This window comes from Schistocerca cancellata, chromosome 8 (assembly GCF_023864275.1).
Source record: "Schistocerca cancellata isolate TAMUIC-IGC-003103 chromosome 8, iqSchCanc2.1, whole genome shotgun sequence".
In the NCBI taxonomy this organism is placed as follows: Eukaryota; Metazoa; Arthropoda; class Insecta; order Orthoptera; family Acrididae; genus Schistocerca; species Schistocerca cancellata.
Genome location: NC_064633.1, coordinates 350,092,482 through 350,114,553, shown reverse-complemented (window position 1 = coordinate 350,114,553; position 22,072 = coordinate 350,092,482). Strand labels below are relative to the sequence as shown.

The 22,072-nt window shown below is 45.0% G+C and overlaps 1 protein-coding gene across 1 annotated transcript in view; it reads left to right on the top strand.

The window, feature by feature from the left end:
- Positions 1–22,072, top strand: part of LOC126095576 (uncharacterized) — a gene marked incomplete at its 3' end in the record, with an annotated part of 182,393 nt that overhangs the window by 52,867 nt on the left and 107,454 nt on the right. The window contains exon 2 of the mRNA XM_049910352.1: positions 16,002–16,058. Within this exon, the coding sequence (XP_049766309.1) occupies positions 16,002–16,058 (57 nt within the window). The remainder of the gene's footprint in view (positions 1–16,001; positions 16,059–22,072) is intronic.

Below are 22,072 nucleotides of genomic sequence, written 5' to 3'. Positions count from 1 at the left end.
ATCATGGATGATAAAGAGTTTAGACAAGAAGAGAATAGAAGCTTTTCTAATCTGGTGCTACAGAAGAGTGCTGAAGGTTAGGTAGGCAGATCACATACCTAATGAGGAGATGCTGAATGCAACTGGGGAGAAAAGAAATTAGCTGCACAACCTGGCTAGGAGAAGAGATCGGTTGATAGGAAACATTCTGAGACATCAGAGTGTCACCAGTTCGGTACTGGAAGGAAGTATATGTGTAGGGGAGAGTGGGGGGGGGGGGGTTGAGCGGGGATTAAAATCCTAAGGGGAGACCAAGAGATGAATGCAGTAAGTAGATTCAGAAGGATGTCGATTGCAGCATTTATTCGGAGACAAAGAGTCTTGCACAGGATAGAGTAGCATGGAGAGCTGCATCAAAGCAGTCTTCGGACTACAACAACAACGACAAAGGAAGGAAAATATTCAGGCAGGGATGTGTTACAAAACAGCTTCCTGCAAAATAACGTCGTATTTACCCCTGTGAGACAGTCGTTCTAATGTTTCCGCTGCCTGGGTGGGCCGAAAACATCTCAGCTGCTTCTCGTATAATTCTAATCAGTCCTCCGAAGTGTTTTGATGTTGTAGTAACAGACGGCGGCGAGCCCGCGTTGACACATTAAGTCGAGATCGTAGTTCAACAACAAAAAGAAGTAATAATCATAATAAAGAACTGAACAGAAGACAGGATTGTGAAATATAATTCGAACGGAAATCTTCAAATAATCCAGCAGCGAGCCAGCTACGTAAACTTGGAAGGCAGCCTAAACAGTATGTTGCCGCTGGGCACTGTGCCAGCGCCTCGGTTCGATGTCGCTATACCTGTCCACAGCTCTTAAAGCGCACACGGTTACACTCGGCTATTTCAACAGCTGCGGTACGTCACCTGATTCCTAGCGTTGCATGCTGGGGTGGTACATTCCTCAAGGATAATTCACGAAGCCGAATTGGTGGAGCATTTCTGGCAGAGACTATTCTTGTGGGTGGGTTGCCCATTAAATGCCGATTATGAGGATTACTTCCAGTTGATGGCAAATAGTGCTTAGTAGCGAACAAACAGTGCGTGGGCAAAGAGATCATGGGAAGGCACTGGGGCACAAGTCGCTTATTGGCGGCTGAAGCCTACGTACAGGCCTGGTGAAACGGGATTCCTGTCGACTCATATTTAGATACGTAGCACAACAACAACGACAAAGGAAGGAAAATATTCAGGCAGGGATGTGTTACAAAACAGCTTCCTGCAAGATAACGTCGTATTTACCCCTGTGAGACAGTCGTTCTAATGTTTCCGCTGCCTGGGTGGGCCGAAAACATCTCGTCGATCGCCCCCATAAGACTGGGTAAATCAGGCGTCGTCGTGCCTCAAACGCGTATGTTTGCCCCTTGCTGCTGTTAACGCGTGTAGAAATATTGTTTCTACGATACTGAAGATTCACACTAGACACTGTTAACGAAGGAAACCAGAGATGTGTATTTCAGACATGCTCTGACCCACACGTTTTGCACCGATTATCATTCAATATTCAAAGCCAGTGGCATCGCGACGTGCTGCGATGTTCGCTACTCGTCTGTGTGTGGCAGCGGTTGAGAAAAAAACAAAAAAACCGTATATTTCTAAGAACCAACCCAGTGGGTTAAATTGTGTTTTTATAGAAAGTCCTATCATGATTTTTTCTGATATTACCTTTCCGAAAAGGTCAATTCACTACCTATGGGCTTGTTTGGTCAAAGTTAAGAAACAACTCATGAAAGAAAAGAACCGTATAATTAGTCAGCATGTACCAATTCATGCATGCTTTCAAAAGGGACTTCTACATCTACATCTACATCTACATCCATACTCCGCAAGCCACCTGACGGTGTGTGGCGGAGGGTACCTTCAGTACCTCTATCGGTTCTCCCTTCTATTCCAGTCTCGTATTGTTCGTGGAAAGAAGGATTGTCGGTATGCCTCTGTGTGGGCTCTAATCTCTCTGATTTTATCCTCATGGTCTCTTCGCGAGATATACGTAGGAGGGAGCAATATACTGCTTGACTCTTCGGTGAAGGTATGTTCTCGAAACTTTGACAAAAGCCCGTACCGAGCTACTGAGCGTCTCTCCTGCAGAGTCTTCCACTGGAGTTTATCTATCATCTCCGTAACGCTTTCGCGATTACTAAATGATCCTGTAACGAAGCGCGCTGCTCTCCGTTGGATCTTCTCTATGTCTTGTATCAACCCTATCTGGTACGGATCCCACACTGCTGAGCAGTATTCAAGCAGTGGGCGAACAAGCGTACTGTAACCTACTTCCTTTGTTTTCGGATTGCATTTCTTTAGGATTCTTCCAATGAATCTCAGTCTGGCATCTGCTTTACCGACAATCAACATTATATGATCATTCCATTTTAAATCACTCCTAATGCGTACTCCCAGATAATTTATGGTATTAACTGCTTCCAGTTGTACTTCAGTCTTTACGCTTCTGCATCAAGTTAAAGTTGTTTTTCTGGAAGCGTAAATGTTATTTAACTGTGTTTCTTATATTGTAAGGGGACCGATGGCCTTTGTAGTCTAGTCCCTTCAACCCCCACAAACCAACCAATCTTATATTGGAAGAAAAGTTAAAACACGTTGTGATAGCCCGACATGCGACCTTGCAGATGAAATGCGCGCACACGCTACACCGTTCTTCATTTTATTTTCTGCGAGTAAAATTCGACAAGCGAAACAGCTTGATAGATAGTAGAATTTGTGACTGATAGAATACGGTAGTGCATGGTGGTGAAGGCTCGAGACGTCCAAAGGAATAAAAATGCTGTACGAACCTAACATATAATATCCCATCGACGTCGGGGTCGCTAAATCCAATACGAACTCTGTAAGTGAAAGGCTACGCAGGAAACGCTCCCGTCTACAGCGATTTACGGAAGCTGCGGAAAACCTAGGTATGGCGGTAGTCGCTCTTCCCAACACCGGTGCTTCAGCCACGACGCCTCTCCCAGTCTTCAAGGGGCATAACAGCATTCGCGCTGACCCGAGTCGACAGGTCAGGTAGTTGATACTTGACAGAAGTTGTAAATGTCGAGAGGCTGACAGAACGCACCCAAATGTGCCTCCCCAGTGGAAGATGCTTCCCACAACTGTAAACTTCTGGAAACAAACATTTAGTCGAGGAAAATAAAAAGGTTAGGCTCCAGCTTTATTCGTTGGAGAAACAATTAATATTAAGATATGTAGCACCTGACGGGCTTCAAATCCCCACTGGGCTTCCTGAATTAGGTTTTCTACAGTCTCCTTAAACTATTTGAGATGAGGTGAGGACTGTTCCGTTTAAAGGCTACGCCTATTTTTCCAGTCATCCAACTGAATCTTTACACTAGGATGTACGATTTTACGAAATAATTTCAACTGAATATTTTAGTTTCATTCTTCACCGTGTCTTAGCTGTGTTTCTGTGCCATATATAGTGTTTAAGTGCAGTCGGATGCTAGGTGCAGTCCTATCCTAAAGATATCTGAAGATTCAACGAAGGCAGTTCTCACCACTCATATACAAGGCAGGTAGGCTAGAGATGCACTCAACACAAATGTTGGTTTGAACACCATGTTGTTTTACTAGGTAAGGTCCTCTTCGAGGTGGTCTGCCCTTTCCTTTGTCTTTGAACTGGCACAGCCAAGTAGTTATTTGAGGATCTGTAGATTAATGTGGGCTCAGAACCATGCTAACGCTCAAGTAATACAATGAACGCTTCGCTACGAACAGTGGCTTCGCGAACGTCGGTCGGTGTTGGCCTGGGCTGGCCGCAGAACTCGCGTTTCAGATATGCCACTGTGGGCTGTCATCAGATCTCCGCAACGAAGTAGACGTTCTGCGTCGACAGCGCCTCAGCATGCTAGACAGGTGTCCTGTATATCATCACCACTTAAACATGACAACTGCTTTGTAGCGGCGAAGACGACGTATGTCATCAGCGCGCTGGTAAATATACAGTTCCAATAAAACGTGCGTTCCGACGTCTTCAAATACTGATAAAAAGGCGCGCTGTTTGTTTGACGCCGGAGCTTGATAACGTCACGAGGGGTTCGGTGTGACGGCCGGAGGCGTCACTTTCTTGCTCCCATCGGGCCTGCGTTTACGTCGGAGCCGTGCCGGAAATAGCAGCTCAGTCGGATCCGGCCTAAGCAACTGAAGATCATTATCTGAAGAGAGACCCCACGAATGCAGGCTGCATCTATCCTCGAGCCTAGAGAGAGACGGATTTTTAACTAGAGCACTGCAGACTCTTTGCGGGTTGACTGCAGGAACTCACTTCCTTCAGTGGAAAATTTTTGTCCATGGACGGTAATATTCATGCAGTTTACGGAAATCAACAAGAAGGAATTTTATTCCGTATGTCACGTCATGCCCAGAATACCTATCCTTATGCAATGGGTGGACAAAATTATGGAAACACAAGAATACAACATAATACCTTGCCTGATACGGTGTAGAAAAACTGTTGGCAGTCAAAAAAGCTTCCAATCGTCTCGGAATGGATAAATACAAGTCCTCTGTGGTTTTCAAGAGAATCGAATACCATTTTGTCCCACAACGTATTGTATTGTATGGAATTGGTGACCCAGAAACGACGGAGAGGCTTCGTCCACGCCGTAGCCCTCAGTGGTTCACAACCTCACAACAGGCTACAGCAGTACACTCATCCCACCGCCGCCCCACACAGAACCACTCTTTCAGGGTTACTGTGTGGTTCGGCCCCCAGTGGACCCTCCCGGGAACGTCTCACACCAGACGAGTGTAACGCCAATGTTTGCGTGGTAGAGTAATTATGGTGTACGTGGAGAAAGTGTTTGCGCAGCAGTAGCCGACATTGTGTAACTGAGACGGAATAAGGGGAACCGGCCCGCATTCACCGAGGCAGATGGAAAAACGTCTTAAAAACCATCCACAAACTGGCCGGCACACCGGACCTCGACACTAATCCGCCGAGCGGATTGGTGCCGATGACGGGCACGCCTTCCCGCCCGAAAAGCAGTGCGTTAGACCGCACGGCTAGCCTGGCGGGCTCCCACATCATAGAGGCTGTTCTGGTAACAATGATGGAAGTGGGTAGAAATCACACCGCAGTAGACCATAAAGATTAAACAGCTTTGAGATCTGGTGACTGTGGCGGCCAGGGAGATCTGCGACGATTCAACCCCGTGCTCACAAAACCAGTTGTGGACGATGCGTGGTAAGTGGACGGGGAGTCCTGTAGTCTTGGAACACAGCATCATCAGAACAAACATTATACCATAGTATGGACCTGGTCAGCTAAAATGGGTCACTTAATCCATGGCAGTACTGGGACCTCGCAAAGTAACCATGGGGAACATGGAACACTATGACATGCCTGCCAAAATGACCACCGAACCCACACCACGTATCACCCTTGGGACATAAATTCGGCCAGGAGTTGGAAACCCCTTGCGGAACAAGACACATCATACCAAATCAATTTCTTCCATTGCTCCTGAGTCCAGGTTCTATGCCTTCAGCACCACGTATTTGCATCACCGATAAGTGGTTTTGGAATTCCAGCACGCTTTACAATTCCCTGCTTTTGGAGGTTCTTTCGTGTTGTTTTGGTGCTAGCACGGTTCGCGAGTGCGACATCCAGTTCTGCAGCGGCTTTTGCAGCTGGTTTTGTGAGCACGGGGTTGAATTGTCGCAGATCCCCTGGCCTCCACAGTCAACAGATCTCATTATTGTTAACCTTTATGGTCTACTTAGGTGCGACCGCTACCCACTTCCGTCATCGTTACCAGGACAGCCACTACGTTGTGGGGAAAATGGCATTCGATTCACTTGGAAACCACAGAGGACCTCTACTTGTCCATTCCGAAACGAGTGGAAGCTTATTTGTCTGCCATGTGCCCACCGATTGTATAAGGGTAGGTATTCCGGGCATCTTAATTATCGCCACAGTCCTCTTCAACGAGCATCTATCACGATCAGTCAACGTACAGTTTCGCCTGCGTTGTGATTTAGCAGATGATGTTTTTTCGCTTTCCCTGTATGCAGTACAAATCTTCGGTAGAGTTTCGCAATAGAAAAATTCAAAAGCCAAGATCGCTTGAATACTGTTTACTGGATAACCGGTTTCTACACACTATAGGTGCCATCATCGGATCTAAATCTAGCTTTAGTGCGTTGACACCGGTTATCCAGTAAACAGTATTTAAGCGATCTTGGCTTCTGAGTTATTTCTACAACAGAGTGATCGCCCCACTACGCACTATGTGTTCACTGCAAAACAATTTCACAAGTTGCGACATGGTCGAGAATTGAACAGTGACCCGAAAATAGAATAAATTTCCTTTACTTCGCGCCTATGGCCACAAACTTTTAAGTCCTTAGAATACCGGTTTCGGTCAGCAATGACCATCTTCAGATCTGTTTTATAGGAACATGTCCTAATATATTAGAGCCATCGTGGCTCTTGAAACACAAAATACTTCGACTACGCTGGTTTTGGAAGCAGCCACCTTAAGAGCACCAACAATTTGCTCAAGTTCAGTGTCATTCACCTCCGACATAATGCACTCTCAAATAGGCAGAACACTATTCTGAAGAGTTGCAGCGTATTGAGGATATTGCACAGGTGCCTTTGGTTGTCAAATAGAATAGCGCAACCTGCAGACTTGTCCAGCATCTGTATTTACGTTAAAGCATGCGTTTCTCGTGCTGTTTCGATATTTTTGTCCAGCCCCTCTAGATCTGTTCTTGAAAGACGTTCGAAGATTGCAGACTGTGACATATTCCAAGTAGCAATTACGAAAGAGAGGCAGCAAGAATGGTCTCAGATTTTTATGATCGTTGGGAGAGGATCGTCGAAATCATGGAAAACATGAACTAGCAGACGGTTGAAGATAAGCGCCCACTCTCCTACGAAAGTCTACACAGAAAGTTTACAAGAACCAGCGTTAAATATGAAATCTGGGAATATACTACAATTCTTTACATCACGAAAATCACTCCTACACGCATTTAAGCAATCATTTCTCTTACGCTCCTTACACATTTGGATGTGGAAGAAACTGCAGTAAGTGATGCAGTGGTAAGTGCCCTCTGCCATGGGCTTCTCATTGTGGAGCATAGTTTTATATGATGGTACATAAGTCACTATTACCCTTAGACAACTCTTACCATGGGTAGTGAAGATATTCAGGTAATGATGTGTAGTGTTTCATGATGCCAAGAGACAGCGAAATGGAACATATTGCGCTGATATGAAACTTGGTGGCAAATTAGAACAGTGTGCCGGACCGAGACTCGAATCAGAACTTTTGCCCTTCGTCGGCAAGTGCTCTACTGACTGAGCAACCGAAGCACGATTCACAATCCTCCCTCACAGTTTTACTTCCGCCTGTACCTCTTCTCCTACCTTCCAAACTTTACACAAGGTCTCGTGCGAACCTTGTAAGACTAGCACTCCTAGAAGAAAGGATATTGCGGACACGTGACTTATCCACAGCGTGGGGGATGTTTGCAAAATGAAATGTTCACTCTACAGCGGAGTGTGGAACGTGGGAGACGAAATACTGACGGAAGTAAAGCTCTGAGTACTGGTCATGTGTCGTGCTCGGGTAGCTCAGTCGTTAGAACACTTGGTGGCGAAAGGCAAAAGCTCCGAATTGGAGTCTCCGTACGCCACACGGTTATAAGTTTCATATCAGCGCGAACTCCGCTGCAGAACGAAAATTTCATCCTGCAAACACCTCTCAATCTGTGGCTAAGCCATGTCACCACAGTATCGTTTCTTCAAGAAGTGACAGTCACACAAGATTCACAGGAGAGGTTCTGTGATGAGTGGAAGGTGTGGGACGAGGTATTGACGGAAGTAATGCTGTGGGGACAGGTCGTGAGTCGTTCTTTGGTTCAAATGGCTCTGAGCACTATGGGACTTAACTTCTGAGGTCATCAGTGCCCTAGAACTTGGACTACTTAAACCTAACTAAGGACATCACACACATCCATGCCCGAGGCAGGATTCGAACCTGCGACCGTAGCGGTCGTGCGGTTCCAGACTGTAGCGCCTAGAACCGCTCGGCCATTCCGCCCGGCAGTCGTTCTTTGATTGCTCAGTCAGTAGAAAAATGCAAAGGTTCGCGGTTAGAGTCTTGGCATGGCTCTGTTTTAATCTGCCAGGAACCTTCAAGCTGAAATATGCAACACATAGCCTCGGAAGGCCTAACGGTATTGACCACCGACGTGTAATCTTTAGTCGATAGGCATCTCTTGTTGCGGATATGCAGGGACATGTGGTCAGCACACCGCTCTCATGGCCGTTGTCAGTTTTCATGACCATAGCCGCTACTTACTCCTCAGTTGGCATCACAAGGGCTGAGATCACCCCGCTAGCCAACAGCGTTCGGCAGACCCGGTCGGTGACTCATCCAAATGCTAATCCAACCCGACAGTGCTGAAGTGGTCTATTCTTACAAGCTTGCATAAGAAGCAGCAACCTGGGAGATTATCCTCAAGGTATCGAGTTAAGTACAATTAATCCAGCTACACATTATTCGCTGTGCCTTATTTCGATACCATGTCTGAAGGCGATAGTAGAATATCTGTGTATACACCCCAGGTGTGTGTGTGTGTGTGTGTGTGTGTGTGTGTGTGTGAGGATACAGACATAGTTAAGGTGGCAAGTGAAGCACTACATGGACTTACTCAAGCCTCTAGTAATATCCATATATGCTCTAATGAGGCATTTGCACCACACATATATATCCAAACCAAGTAACTGATAATTACTGGGCTGGAAGAAGGGAAAATGTTCTGTGGGATGTTCTATGGTAATAGACCGCTCTACATCGTAGAAGAGAGAACTAAGCGCACAAAAAAAAAAAAAAGCAAATAAGGGGGTCTTCAGTCCCATTAGGATGAGGACTGTATTTAAAGCACTCAAAGGGAAATAGAAGATACTGTGCGGCAACTGCTTATGAAGGATGCAAAACTTCATAAAGGATAATAGAAAGTAATTTAGGAAGATTGCGCTTTAATTGCAAAAGTTTCCTTCTGGCATTGAAATAGCCATTGCCATAGCCTTGTGAGGAAAGAAAGACATTTGATTGGAAGATCGATATACAAGAATGACAGTTACCTCCCTATTGTAGGCTGGTAGCCATGCTGTCAGTTTAAAACGAAGCTGTTGTCTGGACACTGCTTCGATGTACAGGTACATAACCTTTATCATTTATTCTGCGGTGAACAAGAAACGAAGTCAGGTATAAGAAAGCCTTAGTTAGTTAGTTACTTAGGTACATGTTCATTTGGTCATTTGAACGATTCTGGTATCAAGTGATACGGAACGAGTCTGTTTACAGGATAAAAAATGTGTTAATGTTAATGTACTCGCTATTGGTGTTAGTCGTACTCATACAACTACCCATATTTTTTTCTTGTTTCCAGTTTTTAAGTAGAAATTAGTCAATGGAAAAAGAGTTTTTCAGGAGAAATGATTCTGAATTAGATTTAAAAGTTGCTTTTCTACCCGTCAGGCACTCTGTTATTGACCAAATGATCAAAAATTTTCGTTGCTGCATATTTAACTCGTCTCTGAGCAACTGACAGCTTTGACACTTCGTAATAAATGCCATTTCTGCCTCTAATTATGCAGTTATGGAAATCACCGTTCTTCTCAAGTTTGTGATGGATTATTTATGACGAATTTCAATAATGAATATATGTATTAGGCACTTCGGAAAACAAGTCATTCTTATGTCCATCAGGAGAAAGTGAATAAGAGTATCGTCGTTTCTTCGTAGAACACTGTATCGATATCCTCATGATCTCGTATGTTAGATATTCTGTGAAGAAGAGATCGAAGTCTCCGAAATTTTATGCTTTACAATGTAGCTGCAATTTAAGTGGAGTGATAAGAAATAAAGGGAATTCTCTGCAGAATCAGTGAAGAAAAGAATATCCGCACCCTAACCGGAAGCCGGGACAGAGTATTTCGAAATGTGTTAAGATCTCAAGGAGTGAAGCAATAGCTTCTGTGGTGCTATAGGTAGTCGTCGATGTGAAAAATTTTAGCAGAAGTGAGAGAATGGCTTATCTAGAACATGTAAGTGAGGTAGTTCCGTGTATGCGCTACTCTGAGATGAAGATATTAGCAAAGCAGACGAATTTGTGACAAGTCGACCGAACAACGATGGCATAAAAAAGTTGAAGTACCGGAATAATATCGATAATGTGACAGCACATCAAAATATGATACACCGACCATTCACCACACATCACAGGAAATGAACAGTGAATTCCATCTCAATTGAGAGAGACTAAACTCCTACTCCCTCCCACTCCTCTCTCTCTCTCTCTCTCTCTCTCTCTCTCTCTCTCTGTCTATACACACACACACACACACACACACACACACACACACACACACACACACACACACACACACACTCGTACAGAGGTGGTAAACGGATACGAAGTTGTACACGTGTTCGCAGGAATCAGAAAAAAATTGCATACGTTCATTCACGGTTGCACAAGACAAGCCTATCATTAAGTAAAAAAAATGTGAAAAATGGATATGGAATTAATCAGATCAGCCATGTGGTTCCGAACATGACATCTTGTAGAATTAGTAATTCAAAACGAAAAAAATAAAAGGAATTACATTGCCCGCAGAGGCTAAGGAAATATGAAATTAATACAAATTTTAGAGCGCAGCTTGTACCTTGGTTCATATCGCACCGCATTTACCCTTTTGTCGGAGTCGTGAAAGCACATTGGTTCTCGGAAACCCCCAGAAAGTTCTCGAGGGCGAGCGACCGTTCCGAGCGCCCAGCCTCGTTCTGAAACGAGCCTCGTTATACCACGAGCAAATATATCGGTCAATCAAATATTTGACGCTACCTCTTCGGAGCGGTCCTATTAATCTGGGAACCGTGTTAAAAGGGCAACGGAATTCTCAGCTCGGCCGTGGGGTCTCGTCGTTCCTGTTCGGAGCCGTGATCGATAAAAATTAGGAGCGCGTTTTCCGCGGCGCGGTCTATGGCGTGGCTGCCCCGTTAACGGGAAAATAAATGTGAGAGATTGGGAAGCGCGGCGTGGGCTCGGGGGATCGAGGCGTCGTATCTCTGCCTTGTTAAGGTGTTACCGTTAAACCGTGAAGTCCGTGCGGCCGGGCAGCTTCGTTTATTTTCGGGCGCCTTCGTGTCGGACTTCACATGCTCCGAGCGCGCCTTCCCCGTTCTTTGGAGGGACCTTCTTTGTAAAAGGCTCCGTTTTTTGTTTTCTTCGTTATGTAGCCATCACAGCAGCAGGGAACCACTCCGCCAATGTTTCACACTTCACCGCGAGAGGGCATCGTCGCGATAAATAGCGCCCGTGAATAGCAAAACATGCACGGCTTTCACACTTTCGCGAATCAACATCCCTTTTTGCTACTCCGCTGTTACATGGTGCTTGTCGATGGAAGTTCAATAGCAGGATCTGAAAGCGAAGTGCTAACTCATTCGCCAGAGGCCTGTTTTAAACACCACTGCCCTTTGCTAACCACTTTCTTGCGTTGCCTTAGTGTCTGTGAACCAGCGCTAGGTATTTGAAAGCGAGACTAAAAATAATTGTTCATTTCATCTGTTTGAAAGAATTAAAGTTGTCATTTTCGTCACCAGAAACATTTACTGGATGAAATAATACATCAATATTGGAGCCTTGGATACACAGGGTGTCCCAAAAAGAATGACCCGATTTTAAATACAATTATTTATTAGGAAGAAGGGCTTAACACCAACAAATTGCATACTAAAGTTTATAAAAATCAATCATAAATGTTCAATATGTACTCCACTGGCTGCACAGACGACATCTAGCCGATAGCCGAATTCATCCCATACTGAGTGTGAGTTGTCTTCTGTCACTGAAGCTGCAGCAGCTGATATTCTGGTTTTTAGTTCATCAGTGTCACGAGGTAAGGGAGGAACGTAAACACATTGTTTAACATATCCCCACAGGAAGAAATCACATGGTGTTCAGTCAGGGGACCTAGGAGGCCAAGAGTGTAAAGCTTGGTCTCGCGGTGCTGTACGCCCTATCGAACGTTGGCATTGAGGAGACTGCGCACTTTGTTGTGTCAGTGCGGTGGTGCTCCACCTTGCTGACAGATGAAGTTGTCAGAGTCAAGTTGTGGGAATAACCAGTTCCGTAGCATTGCAGGATATGATTGTCCTGTTACGGTTTCTTCCTAAAAAAGTAGGGTCCATAAGCCTTGCGATGCGAAACAGCACAAAAAAACATTCACTTTTGGTTAATCACGTTCGTGTTCAATTGTTTCATGGGGATTTTCGAGCCCCCATAAACGCACATTATGACGGTGAACATTATCGCTAATATGGAAAGCTGCCTCATCGCTGAATATCAACCATGACATAAAAGTGTCATCTTCTATCCTCTAGAATAGCATTGCTGAAGTCCACTCGCGTCACTTTGTCAGTATCTCGAAGGGTCTGTACCAGTTGTAATCGGTATGGTTTGAGGGCTAAACGACGCCGTAACACACGCCACACTGTCATGTGCGGTAATGCAAGTTCTCGGCTAGCATGACGCGTAGACTGGCGGGGCCTCCGCTCAAATGCTCGTCGGATTTGTTCCACTGTTTTTTCAGGAACGCATGGCCTTTACAGAGGCACCCTGTTTCTTCAGACTGTTTATACCACCGTCGAATGTTCTTTGGTGATGGTGGTTTAGCAAGAAATCGAATTCAAAACCCCCGCTGAACTGCGATCACTGCTTGAGTACGACTAAATTCAATAACACAATACGCCTTCCGTTCCGCGGACGCTATATTGCGCGAGATTGGCTGCACGCTCCAAGTCAGCGCTCGTAGCTACATCTAGCGGATTTTTTCTGAAACTCTAGACCATGCCGATTACATCTAGCGCTGTTTCAGTTACCTAGTGACATTTGTCTCAATATTATTACAAGTTAAAATCGGGTTATTCTTTGTGGGACACCCTGTACTTCGATCAGAGTCGGTGGGCAACCCTACAGTAGCGTAGAGTAGTCAAAGAAAGGCACGCAAATATCAGACATTATATTACGTATTTGGTCGGTTTTATCTTTCGCCAAATACACAAAACCGTAGCCGAAAAAAAGGGTGTTTTTAATCACTGCTTATAGAAATTCGCACAGTCACCTAATGAACTAAATATGCGCGTAAACTATATCAGACCAACTGTGTGATGCATATTAAATGTATTCGCAGCTGGGAATATGGACAATCATCAGCTTTATAGTGGAATGGTGACAATGAAAATTTGCTCCGGACCGCTACTCAATCGCAGATTTCGCGCTTATTGCGAGCGGCCGCCTTACGTTTTGGCTATCCGAGCTGGGGCCAGACCCAAACTTCCTTACGTCGCGAACCATATGTCTGCAACCTGTTGTTGTAAATCTATCACGTATGTTCCTGTACAGGGGAGACACTTTAAAATCACGGATAAAATACGATTTGCGAAGGAACTTTCCATTGTAATTCGGAATAACACAAGTACTGTAAAATCGTAACTACGTGATGTGACTGATGAGTTTCTACCAAACAGAACACAGCGTGTCATTCTGAACGGAGAGAAGCCTTCAGACGTAAAAGTAACTTCGGTCATGCCTCAAGGGAGTTATAGGACCAGCATTTTTCACAAAATACAAAAATAACCTCGTATACAAATTATACAACGAGGCGGAGTATACTAACCTGGCTGACTCCCACACAGCTCAAACGTCACATTTACTTAGTGTTATCTCGAACGTTTGATTCGAATTGGCCAAAAATTTGCAATCTATTTCAATCATTCTAGTTTGCTGCCATTTTCACCAAATACGTCTCTATTTTCAAAGCTAGGCATCTTCAAATATCCTTGTTCCAAGAGTTAAGCCTTTATTAAATAATAATGGACTGCTGCGCTGCAAGTGTGCCAATCCACAAATAAAACAACTTTCATGTATATATGCAGACTGAAGCGACGAATGAAAATTGGCAGCAAGACTGGGATTGAAAACGAGATTTTCACTCTGCAGCGGAGTGTGCGCTGATATGAAACTTCCTGGCAGATTAAAACTGTGTGCCGGACCGAGACTCTAACTCGGGACATTTGCCTTTCGCGGGCAACTGCTCTACCAACTGAGCTACCCCAGCACGACTCTCCTGCGAGCGCTTCTGTACAGTTTGGAAGGTAGGAGACGAGGTCCTGGCAGAAGTGAGGCTGTGAGGACTGGGCGTGAGTCGTGCTTGAGTATCTCAGGTGGTAGAGCAGTTACCCGCGAAAGGCAAATGTCCCGAGTTTGAGTCTCGGTCCGGCACACAGTTTTAATCTGCCAGGAAGTTTCAAGGCTGGGATATTTCGGACCAGGGTTGCTGCTCGCTTGGTAGATGCGCTAACCACTACACCACCCTCGCACGATGGCTGGGGCGTTATTCCAAAACAGTTGGAGAGCCCCTGCAGTGTTGTTAGAGTTTAGGGGCAATACCAAATGGGCTCAGACGTGAATGGGAATTTGGATTGAGGAGGAGGAAGGGTAGTCCATGCTGTAGTGCAGTGCCACTGTGCCAGGGTGGCGTACTGGTTAGTGCATCTACCTGGTAAGCAGGAGACAGGGGTTCGAATCTTGGTCTTGTACAAATGTTCATTTGTCATTTCAGACTGCATATATACATCATAGATATTTCAGACTTGAAAATATCTCTGGAACCAAACAGTTTCATTTGATTAAAACAGTATTCTTCGTACCACTCTTTTATGTGCTTGGTGAGATTTTCAGTATTGACGCCATCATTATCAGGTCGAATCTCTAGTTTTTTATTTTTTTGCATTCTGAAACATGCTGCACTAATGTAATTTAAGGTGTGAAGCAAAAACGGACCAGCTAGTTGTTGACGGTGTGAACATCAAAACGGTTGGAGAATGTTATAAATTTATTTATTTATTCACTTAGCATCGATGATGTGAAGGTTGTAGATAGCGCAATAAATATCTCGAAAGATTCACACCTTAATGTTCTGTTTGTGAGTTACGATCAAGCCTCGCCAAAGCCGATGGAATAGCGTCATTAACGTCGTACGGTATGGGGCTGACTATTTTTTACAAGCAACTTGCGGATGCAACTCGTCAACCTGCCTCGGATAAGCCAACGCAGCAGAGAGCCAACTGTGGGGAGAGAGAGAGAGAGAGAGAGGAGAGGGGGGGGGGGAACCGCAAGAATTGCATGGCAAGGCTACATGTGAGGAGAGAACCTGATGTGTGTGGAGAGGGGAGGTAACAACAGTGAGAAACATAAACTACTTTGCTGCCGAGCTGAAGAGCCTCATTGTACTTTGCTTCTGCCTGTTGAATTAAAGGGTATAATGGCGCGATCTTGAACAGTGAAACTGAAATTACATACATTTTTTTTGTTCTCACTTGGAACAAATGCCTTTCGAAAGACTGACTCTGAAGAGGGAGAAAAGGATCGAGGCATGGTGAACGTTTCAGGCAGTGCGCCCGAATGGTTCAAATGGCTCTGAGCACTATGGGACTTATCATCTGAGGTCATCAGTCCCCTAGACTTAGAACTACTTAAACCTAACTAACCTAAGGACATCACACACATCCATGCCCGAGGCAGGATTCGAACTTGCGACCGCAGCAGCAGCTCGGTTCCAGGACTGAAGCGCCTAGAACCGCTCGGCCACAGCGGCCGGCCGCCCGAATGGCTCAATATCCTTATCATTATCTGTGAAATGTGGATTTCTGACGCAGTGTCCCCGGCCGGTATGAAGCCGTAGCTTGTTAGGTCCGAAACATTTCGGCTTGTACCGACATATATATTTTGTCATTTTTGTTCATCTTTTCTGCTTGTTGTTGCTAACCATTCCGTGGCAGCAGCGTCATAACAGTGACGTCTTAATAATAATGTGCCTATCTTGCTTAAATGACGTAACAGTAATTAATGGTGGACGTGTCTTTTGTTGCAGTTCTTGCCGACCTATGGAAAGGATCCTTCCTGTAAGCTGCATCGAGATTGCTTCATGGTAAGGCTGTTATTAAGCTTACGCAAGTGACCCGTAGCAACTAAGGCCTCTGAAAGTTAACCCTTGCTCTCCACTCAGTAGTACTTTCATAAACGAGCCGCATCAATTCTTAGATAAGTCTGAAAATGTTTTAGCCTGTACGTTCCATTTTGTAGAGAAACCTGGCATGTTAAAAAAAAAAAGTTGGTAGCACTACTTTCAAAATGGCAAGGAATGTAAATATAAATAGCATGTTATAGCTCTTTGCTTCTCAGTTAACAATCATCAGAAGCTGTTTTCGACTTACAAATGGGTTAAAAACATTGCTGCCACCATACACTTCTCAGTTAAGTACAGAATTCGTAAGCCTAATAATAAACAATGATTTGATGAGCGGGTTGAAGGCGTACAATGGTATCCACTTGTATTTCTTACAACCATTACGAAAATCTCCTTTTCAACAGTAAAACTAATCTTTTTTTTTCACATTTCACCAAGATACTATTGTGCCAGAAGAATGTTCTTCATTATCTTTGTGGGTAAATCCATGTAGCTGTAATTTTCGATTACAGGAAAACGAGGTTTCGAATGCTATGGTTCATAAATGTATTTGTGGAAAAGTGAAGCAACAGCAGCGGAACACACTGTTAAGTACATGTCGTTCTTTGCATCTCTTAAGTAATTCTCTAGCGGCCGACGACCACGGCATGGCAGTCAATGGGCTTCAAGGGATGCCTTCAAAATTAAGTTCTCTTAAATTGTTTTCTATTTCATCAGCCTTGTGAGCGTTAAGATGTTACTGTAAAGGTAATGTGCCGAATAACGTGATGACTTTAGGTTCGTGTGAAGTATCAAAATAGAGTGCGAGTTTAAACTCCACTCATAAACACATAGACAAATGCCGACGGAACGTTTATTTCTCTGCTGCACCTTTCAGCACGGGTAGCATAAACGATAACAGCTACTAAATGTCAGAATTACTTTGCTTCTCGGTCAAAAAAAGCTTTTAGCCGGCCATTCACGTGTTTAAAAAGATAAACAGAACGTTGGCACGTTACGAGTTCTACAAAATCAGTGTTTATGTCCTCAATCTGACAACTGTTATCGTTTTCGTAAATTTATCGCTGCTGTACATTTCTGTTTCTATGACAGACCTAAACGGATTCCGACTGATTTTCAGTTCCGTGCCGTATTAATTGTTGCAGAATAATAAATATTAGTGAAGTATAGAATTTTCTGCTACTATGTACTTATAATTTTCTTTCCTTTTAGTCGCAATTTAATGTTGCAAATTATGTTTTCATTTTGTTGTTTTGTTGGTTTATGTAAGTGACCAACGGACTTTCCATATACTCAGAGAACTTCCACAATGTACAACCGCAAAGCTCTTTGAGGCTGTGACACCCCATAGCCTGCAAGCACCGATTGATGTGCGAAGGATTAATGCCCGTCTGCAGTATGTGAGGAACTTTTTCCTCGAAGCAAGTTACGTTAGTGACGAAATCAGAAGCAACGCATGTATCACAGCGCGCGACATCGTACTTGAAAGGAAGTTAAATGAGGGCAGAAACAAAATTGTAAAGAAATTCCCTAACTGTGACCGGAAAGCCGTATGACGGAACATAAACTATGCCGGGCTATCTACAGACGCTATCCGCATGGTACAAAACAGTTAACAATGTCATCAGCACCAACGAGAGACTATATGGGATCGTTTTAAACCAGACACACCTTTGTGGAAAATGCAGTCTGGTGGATACACTCATCCACAGATTCACCTGTGGCGGTAATGTGAATAACTGGAATTGGATCGGGCAACAAATCGCCTTTCTCACCTGATCCTCGACGGAATATACACTCCTGGAAATGGAAAAAAGAACACATTGACACCGGTGTGTCAGACCCACCATACTTGCTCCGGACACTGCGAGAGGGCTGTACAAGCAATGATCACACGCACGGCACAGCGGACACACCAGGAACCGCGGTGTTGGCCGTCGAATGGCGCTAGCTGCGCAGCATTTGTGCACCCCCGCCGTCAGTGTCAGCCAGTTTGCCGTGGCATACGGAGCTCCATCGCAGTCTTTAACACTGGTAGCATGCCGCGACAGCGTGGACGTGAACCGTATGTGGAGTTGACGGACTTTGAGCGAGGGCGTATAGTGGGCATGCGGGAGGCCGGGTGGACGTACCGCCGAATTACTCAACACGTGGGGCGTGAGGTCTCCACAGTACATCGATGTTGTCGCCAGTGGTCGGCGGAAGGTGCGCGTGCCCGTCGACCTGGGACCGGACCGCAGCGACGCACGGATGCACGCCAAGACCGTAGGATCCTACGCAGTGCCGTAGGGGACCGCACCGCCACTTCCCAGCAAATTAGGGACACTGTTGCTCCTGGGGTATCGGCGAGGACCATTCGCAACCGTCTCCATGAAGCTGGGCTACGGTCCCGCACACCGTTAGGCCGTCTTCCGCTCACGCCCCAACATCGTGCAGCCCGCCTCCAGTGGTGTCGCGACAGGCGTGAATGGAGGGACGAATGGAGACGTGTCGTCTTCAGCGATGAGAGTCGCTTCTGCCTTGGTGCCAATGATGGTCGTATGCGTGTTTGGCGCCGTGCAGGTGAGCGCCACAATCAGGACTGCATACGACCGAGGCACACAGGGCCAACACCCGGCATCATGGTGTGGGGAGCGATCTCCTACACTGGCCGTACACCACTGGTGATCGTCGAGGGGACACTGAATAGTGCACGGTACATCCAAACCGTCATCGAACCCATCGTTCTACCATTCCTAGACCGGCAAGGGAACTTGCTGTTCCAACCGGACAATGCACGTCCGCATGTATCCCGTGCCACCCAACGTGCTCTAGAAGGTGTAAGTCAACTACCCTGGCCAGCAAGATCTCCGGATCTGTCCCCCATTGAGCATGTTTGGGACTGGATGAAGCGTCGTCTCACGCGGTCTGCACGTCCAGCACGAACGCTGGTCCAACTGAGGCGCCAGGTGGAAATGGCATGGCAAGCCGTTCCACAGGACTACATCCAGCATCTCTACGATCGTCTCCATGGGAGAATAGCAGCCTGCATTGCTGCGAAAGGTGGATATACACTGTACTAGTGCCGACATTGTGCATGCTCTGTTGCCTGTGTCTATGTGCCTGTGGTTATGTCAGTGTGATCATGTGATGTATCTGACCCCAGGAATGTGTCAATAAAGTTTCCCCTTCCTGGGACAATGAATTCACGGTGTTCTTATTTCAATTTCCAGGAGTGTATAACGCCATCGCTCCTTCTGAGACCAGACATGACATACATTCCGAAATTAAAAACCAACGCCATTAGCTGGTTACTGGGAAAATATGTTAGTTATGTCATCAACAAACTTGGGTCGGACAACGAGATAGAATTCTGCGTTTACATGAAGTGTGAATACGCAAAAATCAGCACGTATCGCAACCACAAGAAACACTACGGCAACATGCTGAAGATCATTTTTGAAATAATGGGTGTCGGTTAAATATGTGGAACCACTACAACACCTTGAACGAGAACGAACAGAAGATAATTAAAAGTCACTTGTGGTCTTATTATTATTTACTATTACCTTGCTTCCGAAACTTCTACGTTACACGCAGAGTTTTTTCAAAACATTTTGTTCAGAATTACTCGTGTTCGGCTTCCAAAGTATTTGTGTGATTCAAGAAGAATTGTTAAGTTTTATCAGTGTTCAGTTTCTACTCAGAGAAGAGGTTTCTTTGTCTTTGTTACTTCGGAGAATGGGAGTTTTGTGTTAAGATTTCTGCACTCTTAGTGCCATGACCCATGACCTAACAGGGGACATGAAAAAAGGGGTGGGAGGGGTTTGGACCTCGACGCACTGGCAGTGCCGTGAAGAGACCCCACTGCTAGTGCGTCATGTACGCCCTGACCTCCAAAAAAAAAAAAAAAAAAAATAAAAAATAAAAAAAAGGAGCGTCTTTAAAAAAAAGCGGTCTGGGAAATAAAGGAGTGGGTAGTGGTCTAGCCGGCAGATTTCAAAACCCAGCCACTCAGGTCCCGGGTTCAGTCCTAGGAAAGGGCTGGGAATTTTTTTCTTTCCCTTCCCCCCAAGACAGCCTCAGGTCCACTCAGTCTGCATTCAGATTGAGTGGAGGGTTCTTTCCACAGGGGTGAAAGGCAGTCGGGGCTAGTGCCGAAGCGAAACAAAGGCTGCACTCTTCCTGCTGTCAGGCCAGAAACCCATTCATCGGTTGAGCTTCCCATACGTGCAGAATACTTGTGACTACTCGCACATGAACGATAATTTTGAAGCTCCTTTTTTTTAAGTGTGCTGCTATTTAAGCGTGAGATGACCCACTGGAAATTGTACTGGACACGAATTCCTGACTGTTGTGACTCAAACCCTCGTTCTGCCGTATGGATATTCTTGTTACAATTTGTTAAAGTTCTGTAGGCAAATCTTATTGCTTAGGTGAAGGACGTTGTCTAGATGTTTGACCATATGGCTGGTCGAGTGTGTTTTTTCAAGATATGCGATAACCTAACTTTTCCTCCGCTATAGGGAATGGTGGTGTTCTTTTGAAGTGCAGCTCATGATGTTCAGCAATCTGTCCTGCTAGAAGACTGCGATGTTCCATCCAAATTTCCACTTACTGAATGTATTTCAACTCTTCTTTAGGTCTTTAACACAAAAATTCACCAAACAGCCGTGCAAATTGAGAAGTTACTTTATTTTACTTTCGCTAACAGTTTCGGCAATTGAATATGCCATCTTGAGAGGTGCATTTGGAGCCTGAAGATGGTGTATTGAATTTCCGAAACTGGTAGAGAAAGTAAAATAATTCCACAATTTGCACAGCTGTTTGGCGAATTTCTTCGTTAAATATTTGACCAGCCTACAATCGATCAACAGAGACTTCCTCAGAATAGTCACTGACTTAATGGATGTACTAAAGATTAGTTGATCTAGATTTTTTTTTTTGCATTTATAATGGCTGACAAAGCTTTGTTTATTGAAAAATTTCAAGTTTCACAGTTGCTCAGATTCATTTCCAGCTATACGCTACAATCAGAAATATTTTTCACTCTCTGAAAGAAGAATCCTGGTAGCTGACATCACTGACGCCAGCTTTCAACTGCATACCTCCAACGGCTGTTAGCAAAAACAGTAGTCGTCTACATAACTGCGACGTGTTGCCATAGAGAAATATTCAGTATCAGGTTGCGTGATCGTTCGAGGCAGACGCGTGAAGCAACCACGACAAGCTTTTTTAAATGTCAGGGTTCTTTATTCACGGTAAAGAGTATACACTGAGACGACAGAAGTCGTGGTATACCTCCTAATACCGTGTTGGACCTCCTTTCGCCCGGCGTAGTGCAACAACTCGACGTGGCATGGACTGAGAAATTCGTTGGAAGTCCTCTCTTCAAAAATAGAGCCGTGCTGCCTCTATAGCGTTCATAATTGTGATTCACGAACTGACCTCTGGTTTATGTCCCATAAATGTTCGATGGTATACACGTCGGGCAATATGGGTGGCCAAATCATTCGCTCGAACTGTCCAGCTCATTCTTAAAATTAGTCGCGAACAATTGTGGCCCATATAATTGCGTAGACTTCCACGGCCAGAATCAGACGACATAAAAATTTTCTGGGTGTGGTATCGCGTCATAATGTAAAACCTACTGCTGCTCGAGAAAAACCAACGTTTCGGACACGGTTGTAGCGGCCTTCTTCTGGGTCTATTGGTGCGTTCTAGCTATGCAGTGTCCTTTATATTTTGTTGTTACTGCTCACTGCGCATGCCATTACGTCATTTTAAAAGGTAGTTAGTTTCATTGGTCAGTTAAGGAAGAAGGAGAGGGAACTTTATTTTAATAGGTTATTGCGGTGAAGGGAGAACGTAAACTCTGTTGTATATTGGCTCTTGTGTTTTGTGCCATGATTGGTGGTCACCGTCGAATGAGAAGTTTGCTGCTGTTTACCAACTGCTGGACGTCGGCCGCGCGGCGGCAGTTACTCGCCGGTAGT